We start from the raw sequence: 11417 nt of genomic DNA, 5'->3' as shown, positions 1-11417 counted from the left end.
GTGGATGAAATTGCGCGAAATTAAAGTTTATGTTCATTTCATTGAGTTAGGAGATGTTTAACAGTAGGAGAATGTTAGGTGTTGGAGATGTTTAACAGTAGGAGAATGTTAGGTGTTAGAGATGTTTAACAATAGGAGAATGTTCAGAGAGATTCCCGCATGTGCTCCGGTTTAAAACATTTTCGTGCTATTGTATAGTTCGTTCACCAGGAGTTGGTACTTTGCTCCACCTACATCACGTGATATCCTGAACAAGGTTGCTATTTGGCGATCGTATGACAAAAAATATTTATTTCGCAATCTTGTTGCGCATTTTTTAACATTAAATACTTTATAAATTTGATGATATTTCTCTCTTTTGAGTGAATAGTTTGTCCTTTTTTCAGACATTTTGTTGCAATATATTTAATTACGAGTAGCTAGAGTAACGAAAGGTATACTAGCAGATGATAAAGTGAAGTAAGTGACTGAAAAAGAAATCACTGTTTGCGTTTGGGGCGTATTAAGGGTTGTCTCAATTTCAGGCTCGGAGACGTTTCTCATCTTACTCTCTCTCTGAAATGCACCGAGGAGGTGGAGCCAAGTGCCAACTGCTGGTGAACTAGCTATGCCAGTGATCGCAGCTATCAGTGAGAGAGACTTATTCTGTAACTGAATATGACAACTTACAGAAACTCTTTGAAAAGTGGAGTTCGACAGTTTACAAGAGGTGCTCGAAAGAGCAGCCACCAACATCGATACAAGATTCACAGCGACGGCGTATGGATCGGCGTACATTAGAAAAGACGTTAGGCATGTCGAGCACATGTAAAGCAGCAACACACAAGCGGGCAACAAGATCTTCTTGATGGGACTCTCGTACACCAGGCTTTTAATATGACCCCAAAAGAAAAAACCCAAGCAGGTTAAATCAGGAGAACGCGGTGGCCGGGGAACTTGACCACCCCGTCCTATCCAATGCTGGCCGTAGACAGCGTCCAGTTGATTTCTGACGCTCCCTGTACAGTCCGCAAAAAAAAAAAAAGATATCACCCTGAATAACTTTTGTTCTAATGATCGGATTTTCACGATCTAAGTGTCAATCTTAATGGTTCCCGGGGGTGACCTCAAATATGCTAATTAATTAGTGCTAACTATTAATTAAGTTACGAAATCAGACACAAAAACGTACTTTCTCTGAATAAACATGTATTTTTTTTTACATATTTGGAATCCTGACCCTTAAAATAGGGGGGGTAGACAAAATTTCGAAAAAAATGGATTGTAAATTAGGTCGCAATAGGGATTTATATATCTGGCGATGGTTTAAAAATATGCCAAATTACCTCGCCATAGAAGGGGAAATAATTTATAACAACCATAAAGAAACTGAATGAATGACAAGATGGGAAAAGATAGTGCTTCTCGTTGCTAAGCAACCAAAAGAATTTTTCACGTTGCTTTCTGGGCTTTTTTTTTTTTTTTTTTTAAATCTCCTTTAAAAAGGAAATTTAAATAAATTAATAAATTATTTTTGATTCTCCAAGATTATAGAATCTTTGAATTTTTATCTGACATTATTTATTTTTGTAAAGCTGTTTTAATGTAATTTGTATGACAGTTTTGAATTAAAACCAAATTTTCATAAGTTATCATAAATTTATGAAGAGCTGTAGGGTTAAATGCTTTTGCCCCGCACTTTGAGTTTCTTAGGAAAGGAAAAAAAAGTGATCAAGCAAAGGTGGACCTGAAAAAAGATAGCTATTCTGATGCATAATCGCAAAATTTTATAGAAATCACGGTATTTATTTTCGATAAAATTGTAAAACTTAATAAATGTTATAAGGCATTTTAAAAGCATTTTGATATATATATATATATATATATATATATATATATATATATATATATATATATATATCATAATAAATAAAAACAAAAAAAACACGAAGAAAATTACGAAAAATAATAAGTTTTATTTATTGCGCATAAGCTGCAAGTAAATAGAACTCATAAAATAAGTAAATAAGTTCAAAATGTAGAAAAAACTTGGGAAAAATTACGGAACAATAAAAAAGGGGGGAAGAAAAATAATAATAAAAAATAAAACAGCAAGAAACCGGAAAAAAAATTCTAAAAATATCCGGAAAATAAAAGATATAATCTTTTCATCAGCTTACACGATTATATCAGCAAAAAAATAGTACTTTCTATTATTGTATCAATATAGCCAAAGTAAAATATATCAATGCAATAGTTTGAGAAGCACTCAAAAAAATTTTACAGAAAAATTACAAACATAATGGAACACAATAAGTAAAAATATCAAGCGAAATCAGAAAATTAAGTATAAAGAAGAAACAGAATAAAACATGAAACGAAATCTATAAAGCGAGCTGCGAATTCAAATGAACTTATTACATGAACGTGAAATTTTTAAAGAATTATTTAAAATATTTTCGAAAAAGATAGCCACGTTACAAAATATGAAACCAAAAGCGGAAATTGAGCTAAAAGTTTAAATAGAGGGGTTTTGTATTAAAGTGCGTTCTTACTGCAGTGTTTTGGTTATACCTATTTCATATAATGTGATTATAATGCTTTTTGAATTTATTATTCTGTTTTTATCGGAGAAAATAGTAACTTCGTTAAATCATGAAAATTCTTGGAATTAGACATGAAAAGTTATGAATTTGAAAATCTAAAATGTAACAGATACCCTGTATTAAGGAAAATAAAATATTTCATTTGAAATCTATTTTTTTATTCAACATTATTTCATTTTATGCTTTACAGAATATTAAAACGGTGCGGAGATCAAGGAGGTATGTAATTAGGAAAATATATTAAAATCCATATCTTAAGTTCAGAACCTTTTTTCATGGCACTTGTTAACCAAAATGCTGTAATGATATTGTCAGCATTTCAGCATTTCAACAACAGAAAACATTGAAAACTTTAACAAAACAAATTATTTTAACACTTTAAAATTTATTCTGTTATTACTACGCATACAAGCCTATTTGCTCACTATTGCAACTGGAAGAGCAACTTTTCAACTAACACACCTGTTTTCAATGAATGAATGAAAGAAATGGTCAAAAGCTGACTCCCTACAGTTTCCCCAGATGGTCAACTCACAAAAAGGTTTAGATTAGCTTTTTACACTATTTCACCAAACAAGTGAAATATTAACATACATTGCGAAATGACAGAAAATTTTCTGAATTTTTTTTTTCTGGTCAATTTATGAGGGTTTTGGAATAGAATTTCATAATACTCCTAGACAAAATTAACTTATTTCAGTGGTCAACATACAAGATAGACAGGTGGTCAAGTTACAAAGGTTTTGCTTCTTTATTATGTAGAAAAATTTCCGTTCTTGATAATTGAGGTCAACTTATTCAGGTGTAAAACTTACAAGTGTGGTCAACTTGGCAGGTTTCACTGTATAAATAAATCATTAATATTCTTGTTTTTTTATTACGAAATATTAGGAGAAATTTGTATACATAATTTCTTCAAAACGTGTGTTAAAACTATGATTATAAGTTATTTAAGAAGAAAAAAGTCAAATGGAGTAAAAGAACAATTTTTGAGATGATGATTCTAAAAATAACATATTTTTCAAATCTTTTTGCAATTTTTTATTTTAGTAGTTGTTTAACAAAACAAGGCATATCGAACATTTTCCTGATATAGCAATATTTTTTTGAACTGTGCAAAAGTTGAGAAATTATACAAACAACTTTTAAAGAAAATATTTTCGACTTTTTAAGACAAAAGGGTAACTTAAAAGGGTTAGCGCACAAGATTAACTTTGAATGTTGAATTAAAATTGCATGCCCATAGTTTTTTGTTCATTTAAAAAACAAAACAATCTGTTAAATTTTTCCCCTGTGCGCACATACGCATTTACTTTTCATTAATCGAATAAATAAGAAGTAATAAAAAAAATAAAATTAATAATTTATCTTCATTTTTCGTAAACAATAGTATTTTTAGTAAATAGTCAGCTGTTCTGCTTCGAATGATATTGAGTGTGATCAGTAGAATATTTTTAATTTCTTAACAAGATTTAATTCTCAGATAGCTGGCAATAATTTTAAGTTTTCTTTCAATAAGAACTTAGCAATAATTTAAAAAGTAATTTTATTTTAAAGAAAAACATAAATTAAAGTACTTAAACAATTGATTAGTATATTATTGGAAAAAAATATACATAATAGAATTTTAAAAAAAATTGCATTAAAATTCAATAAAAAAGTTAGAAAAATAATTCTGCGAAACACGCATAGACAGGTAATTTACAAATTTATTTTAAGATTAAGGCGATATATAAGATGTAAAGAAGTTTTAAAAAACTCTACTCTAAACTCAGCTGCACGACAGCCCATGGAGGGCCAAGGCCTAATATGCCCATCTCAGTTTTCTGGACCTAGGGCTCTAGGTGCAGGAGCAGATGTTCCGGTCAGGTGGTCAGCCGAACGCGGAACCCCCAGTGTTTAGTTCCCAATCATGCTTGGTACTTATTTATCGACCCACTGAAGGGATGAAAGGCTGAGTCAGCCTTGCCCGGCCCGAGGAACGACAGGGCGAAGCGCTACCGCTCAGCCACCGGGGGAAGTTTTAAGATGATTAAAAATGTTGACTACGCATTCGTATTAATAATTATAAAATATATATTCAAGAAATTGATAAATATATTATTCCAAATCTATGCATACGTGTGTGTATTATTGAAATTGTATCAGTTATTGAAAAAGAAAATCAAAAATTAAAAAATAATCACATTAAGTAAGCACAATCTGGTGCGTAATCATATTCTATCAGAAGCACGCCTTTATAAAACTAGACATTCGTTGAATAAAGTGTTTTTTATTCAAAATGTTTTATTCATAATTTCTTTACTAAATTACAAATACATTATTAAATGACTAAAAAGAAACATCGTATTTTATAGTTTGAAAGAAATAAAAATAAAAAGATTAGCAAACGATTATTAGCGAAAAAAATATGAATGAAATTTTACACTACGCGCGCGAAGTCAAGTTCCTCGCAAGTTTATCACATTTTAATATTAATCGCCCCATTTAATCATTTTTTTATTGTCGCCAAATTATTTTTTTAAAAATAATTAATTTTAATTTTTTTCAGCTTCTAATAAATAAAAACAGTTGAAACTTTAGATTTTTCTATTGAAAAATATGTAGATTATTATGGTATAAAAAAATTCATACCTTATAATTCAAAATTTTTTCATCCTCAATTTAATTAAATAATAAAAAATAATTAATAATTATTAAAAATTATTTTTTTCATGAAATTATCTTTGGGTAAATGAGTTTTATGAGTGGGTGCAATTTTTTTTGAATTGCTTCATTAGTTTTGAAAATATGACTGAAAACGCAAAAAGCGAAATTAACATTAAGGGGTACGAACTTTGGATAGCTCTCCTGACCAAACTATGGGGACCACATTTCCCAGATTGCGGCTACCCCCTATATTTTGAAGGTTAGGAATCCAAATATGTAAAAAAAAATACATGTTTATTCAGAGAAAGTACGTTTTTGTGTCAGATTTCGTAACTTAATTAATAGTTAGCACTAATTAATTAGCATATTTGAGGTCACCCCCGGGAACCATTAAGATTGACACTTAGATCGTGAAAATCCGATCATTATAACAAAAGTTATTCAGGGTGATATCTTTTTTTTTTTTGCTGACTGTACATCCTCTGAGCAGCTAATTCGTTTCCTTGTGCAGCCCCATACATGAAATGCACGTCGGCAAGCTCCACATTGGTGAAACGATGCATGCTGTTTGAGATCCGTGCGGGAATCCAGCTAGTAAGCGCTCTTATACGCCGCAGTCGTCAGCGCTCCCTACCGGCTCAAGGCGGCATTACCGCACACACAATCCTATACGAAATATGCTTATTTAAGTCCCCTCTACCTACCTTTACATTTTTGACATATATTTTAAGACCACCCTGTATATTTTTAGGCTTACTGAGAATAAAATTTAACTGAGACTGCTAAAAAAATATTTATTTTAAACCCATCCGGATACCTTAACAATACATGCAATATCATTTAAAACGTGATATTTACTACAACTTTTCAATGGCTTAATAGATAACTTCAGTTTATCAATTTATTAGTTCTTGTTGAGTTTTCAATTATCAAGTTTGCAGAAATGCGCCTTTAAAGTCTCTGTATCAATATAATAATCACGTTGCTTCATATACCTCATAAAATACGAGTTTAGACACGTCACTCATACGTTGCGTAGTTACTACTTTTGATTTCATCTCCACTTTTTTTTTCATTTATACTTTCACTTATACTTTTACATGGAGAAAACCATGGACTTGATATCTGCCCTCTAATGTGTGAGAAATTGATTACTATGGCATAGAATTTTTGATAGAATGCACAGGTTGGATAGCCGGGCACTCATCCATGCATTTGAAAGAGGGTTTATGAGGGTTAAGGTCTAGGAACCCTATCTTATAGTCTTTTATGTGATACATTAGGTTACGATTCCTTTCAAATGAACGACAGCGAAGAATTGGGTGACTATTTTCTGGTAATCCATTCGTTTGCAGGGGTTTCCAACTTACATGAGACCGGGGTCCACAATTAAAAACACCAGTCAATTGACGGGCCGCAACTTTGTCAAAATTTTATATAGGACTCTTTTATGTTTGAAGGAACATTAAATATTACTGTCAGATTTTTATCAAATTGTTTAAAACAAAAGTATTGAATTACAAATAATAATAAATATTTTCTTGGATGTAAAACCTGAGAAATTAAATTTTTTTTCGCACCGTCGGTAAGTTAAATTTCACAGAAACGAAGAAATTAGTTTTTTTTTCTTCTTTTTTTTTAAGAAAAAAAAAGTATTTTAAACTTATATAGATTTTTTACGAAAATTGTCCGAGAAAATGTCAACTAATATCTTTTAGTTCGCGGGCCACAAAAAAAGCTTTACGGGCCGGATGCGGCCCACGGGTCGCCAGTTGGTAACCACTGGCTTAAAGGATTGGCCAGTCAGATCATTAGACCTGCTATCAGTTTTGCACCTACTAATTCTGCACCTACTACCTAAGTATTTAACACCTTCACCCTGGATAGAGTTTTTTTTTTTTGGGGGGGGGGGATGTTGACAATTTCTGAGTCATCTTTACTGTACTCTATGGGATCCTAATGAATATTTTGGCTGTGCCATGCAGAAGTTATGTCGGAAACATCAAAAATCAAGACATAACCAATAGATTAAATTTATTCCAGTTTCTGCAGCTCTTTCATTATTCTCTCCATATGAGAATTACAGTCTTGAACTATATTTTCCAAAGAGGTCGCCTTTCGACGATAGGAGACCAAGTAAAAATTCCAAAACATGAGAAAAAATATAGTGGCTTTGAATAAATTAATCATGATGAGAGTTTTTGACACGTGGCATGTCGGATACACATAGAGTTGAATCATATAAACAAACACAATAATGAACTGCACCTGAAAAAAATAATATTTTACTATTTAAAAAAGAAAAGGAGACATACAAGCAGTGATTAAAGTTAGATCTTACTCTCGTTTACCAACACATGTTCAAGTGGGCGGGTTTTATAAAACTTTAAAGCATAATTTGGTATATGGGTAATAATAAAACAAAACATTTCTGCGTCTAACAAGGGAAAGGGTGCCATCTAGACTAAAGCAAATAAAAATTTTAATAAAGCAACAATGAAAGTGCATGAATTGACTATAGTTTCAGTTCTGCAAACAAGAACCTTCCTCAGTCTCTAAACGTCTCAGTATCTAAACGTCTCTAGGGCTGTCGCGCCGCTGAGTTTTGTTTAATGCTAATCTTACTCTAACCGTATTTCACCATATCTCAAGAGCTCTTAAAGCGAATTTTAAAAAAATTTGCACACAATTAGAAAATTCGTTTATCCACAGACATTTTTAGAGAAAATATAAAGTTTAGTAAATTTTACTATTTTTTGGATGAAATTATCTTCGGACAAATGAATTTTATTAATTAAGAGCAAAAATCTTCCAATTCTCTTTAAAAGTTCTCGAGAAACTGAGAAATACGCAAAAAGTAAAATTGACAATAAGGGGTTCAAACTTTGGACCGCTCTTCTGACTGAACTATTGGGACCCTATTCCCCCCCCCCTATATTTTGGGGGGGTCAGAAATCCAAATCCGTCGGGGGAAAAAAGTATGTTTATTCAGAGAAAGTACGTTTTTGTGTCTGACTTAGTGATATAAAATAGCGTTTGAACTAATTAATTTGCATGTTTGAGGCCACCCCTACGTCATTAGGTCCGGTTTTTCGTAAATTATATTCATAATGTACCGCACTGTAACTTTTTCAAGAGATTAAACGTAATCACCAGTCTTGAATATTTAATTACCACTGGCCAGTGATAATTTTGTGCTCCGGAATAGACTAAGCACAGAATGTGAATATATATATATATATATATATATATATATATATATATATATATATATATATATATATATATATATATATATATATATATATATATATATATATAGGAAAAAAGGGGGAAAAGTAAAATAATAAATAAATAAAAATATTTTATAATTTTTACTTTTTATTTTTATTTATTTATTCATTTTTTTATTATTTCGTTTATAAAATAGAACGCAATAAGTGTTCTATTTTATTTGTTGCAATTTTTGTAAAAAATTATTTTTGAGTGCTCCTCACACTATTGTATTAATATATTTTGCTTTGGCTATATTGATACAATATCAGAAAGCACTCTTTTTTGCTGATATAATCGTGTGGGCTGATGAAAAGATTATATCTTTTATTTTCCTTTTTTTTTAAAAACAATTTCATACTTTTTTTTTATTTATTTTAATCAGCTGTTTTTTTTTTTTCATTATTATTTCCCTCCCCCTTTTTTTTCATATGTCTATAATTTTCTTTTGTTTTATCCTTCATTTTGAACTTATCTAATGAGTTCTGTTTACTTGCAGTTTATGCGCAATAAATGAAAGTTATTGTTTTTCTTGACTTTCTTCGTGTTTCTCGTGTTCACTTTTCTATCTGTGTAACACCAAACTGAAATTAGCAGCAAATGAAATTATAACGTAGGAGTCTAAAAACATTCTAAAACCAAAATATTTCCTCATTACTTAAGCACGCATGTTTCATTTAGTCACGCCTTCAAGTCATGCTGCTGTCTGAAAAAAAAAATGACATAAAAAACATTCTAGAGGAAAACTAGAGTATTATGTTTGATTTTCAATTTCCCCTAAGTTTAAATCACTAATTAATTTTTTCCTTGAAAACCGTCCTTCGCAAAACAATCCTTATAATAAATCAGCGAGAAATATAAGAGGAGAGTGATGTGCATTGCAGGAAGAAAAAAACCCAACACATTGAATAACTTTTGATCAAATAATCGGATTTTCACGTTCTAGAACTCATGAATCTCATTAGTTCGAGGAACTGACCTCAAATATGGCAATTAATTAGTACAGACGATACTGGTGCAAAACAGCAGAACCATGGTTAATATCGGGTTTCAGTTTTGGGAAACGTTAAAAAAAACATAATACTTAATTTAATTTAAATAATTTTGTGGATAGAATTTGAAAAAACTTACATAACTTATTAAAAAATATGCTTATAAGCATCTATTGGAAACTTAAATAAAATAAAAACTAATCAAAGTTTTATTATTAGAAAATAAAAGACATGATATTATTATTTTTTCAGGTTTTAACTTTCAAAGACGTGAAGAAAAAAACCCCGCCTAAATGGAATAATTGAGTGAACTAATTGTTATCTAATCCTTTACGATCTCAACAATACACTTTTACGCAGTTATTCGAAAATGAATGAAAATTATATATTTAGGTCAAAAATTGTGCTGGATAATTGCAACCAAGTTTTTAACTGAGGTATCAATTATTTAATTTTTTTGTTATTTTTTTAACTAAGTAAAACAATATTCGAAAATTGCACAGGCATCGCTAATATCGGATTTCAATTTTGAAAAACATTAAAAATATACAACAATTGAAATAATTTAGGGAACAGGATTGTTATCTAATCCTCTATAATCTTAACGATGCTATTCAAATACGAATAAAAATTAGATTATTAGGTCAAAAACTGTACAGGATAATTACCGCCAAGTTTTTAACTGATGTATCATTTATTTATGTTTTTAATATTCTTTAAGCAACTAAAACAATGGTCGCAAATTGCACAGGCATCGTTAATGTCAGGTTTCAATTTTGCGAAACATAAAAAATTTACAATAATTGGAATAATTGAGTTAACAAGATTGTTATCTAATCCTTTATAATCTCAACAAAACACTTTTATGCAGCTATCGAAAATGAATGAAAATTAGATTATTAGGTCAAAAATTGTACTGGATAATTACTGCCAAGTTTTTAACCGAGGTATCAATTACTTAATTTTTTTACTATTTTTTTAAGTAACTAAAACAATAGCCGAAAATTGCACAAGCATCGTAAATATCGAGTTTCAATTTTGAGAAACATTAACGAATCTATACAATAAGCGGAATAATTGAGTGAACACTATTATTATCTAATCCTTTACAATCTGAACGATACAATTTTGCGCAGCCATTCAAAAATGAATGAAAATTAGATTATTAGGTCAAAAATTTTACTGGATAATTACTGCCAAGCTTTTAACCGAGGTATAATTTATTTAATTTTTTTATTACTTTTTTAAGTAAAGCTAACAATGTTTTTTCTTAATCCCATAAATAGTATATCTTATAATCCAAGATACAAGTACAATTAATTTGGAAAACCTCATCAAAAGTGAACATAAAAAATTCATCTACATACTGATGTCACTTTTGGGCGTTCCATTGGAGAGAAAGAATCAAAACGCATTGTGTGCCAAGAACGACCGAACTTCGTGCCAATATATATCAAACACGCCCTGCTTTCACGTGCCAACGTTCTACAGAACAATGTAATGTGTGCTATAAATATATAATACCCCCTAACTGCATAATTTTCACCAATGATATGTTTCATGTAATAATTTAGCTTTCTGCGTAATAAGTCTACAAAGATATTCTTATTTAGATAAAAAGCCGAACAAAGGTGTGAAATGAATTAATTCTGTTTTAATGTCATTCCGTAATATTATCTATTCTATAATAATGTTATTGTACTTTCTAGTGATGTTGTTTAATTTTAGGAATATTAATACAATATTTTGACTTTTGCTAGAAATGTTGAGAGCACAAAATATTTACATTTAGATCAGATTTAGATAAAAAGCCAAACAAAGATGTGAAATTAATTAATTAATTCTAATAATGTTATTATAATCTATAGTATTGTAGCTTAGTTTTAGGAATATTATTAAAATATTTCAACATTTGCCA

General features: G+C 30.2%; 1 protein-coding gene across 4 annotated transcripts in view; it reads right to left on the bottom strand.

The window, feature by feature from the left end:
• Positions 1 to 7251: 7251 nt before the first annotated feature.
• Positions 7252 to 11417, bottom strand: part of LOC107439040 (very long chain fatty acid elongase AAEL008004) — a 52531-nt gene continuing 48365 nt past the window's right edge. For all 4 annotated transcript variants that reach the window (XM_087158841.1, XM_087158839.1, XM_087158840.1 and 1 more), the window contains one exon: positions 7252 to 7502. In XM_087158841.1, coding sequence (XP_087014967.1) covers positions 7269 to 7502 — 234 coding nt within the window. In that variant the 3' untranslated portion in view covers positions 7252 to 7268. The remainder of the gene's footprint in view (positions 7503 to 11417) is intronic.

Source organism: Parasteatoda tepidariorum, chromosome 3 (genome assembly GCF_982258835.1).
Source record: "Parasteatoda tepidariorum strain Cologne lab strain chromosome 3, Ptep-v5.0, whole genome shotgun sequence".
In the NCBI taxonomy this organism is placed as follows: domain Eukaryota; kingdom Metazoa; phylum Arthropoda; class Arachnida; order Araneae; family Theridiidae; genus Parasteatoda; species Parasteatoda tepidariorum.
The sequence above is the reverse complement of the archived record's forward strand: the minus strand, read 5'-3'. Positions and strand labels throughout refer to the sequence as shown.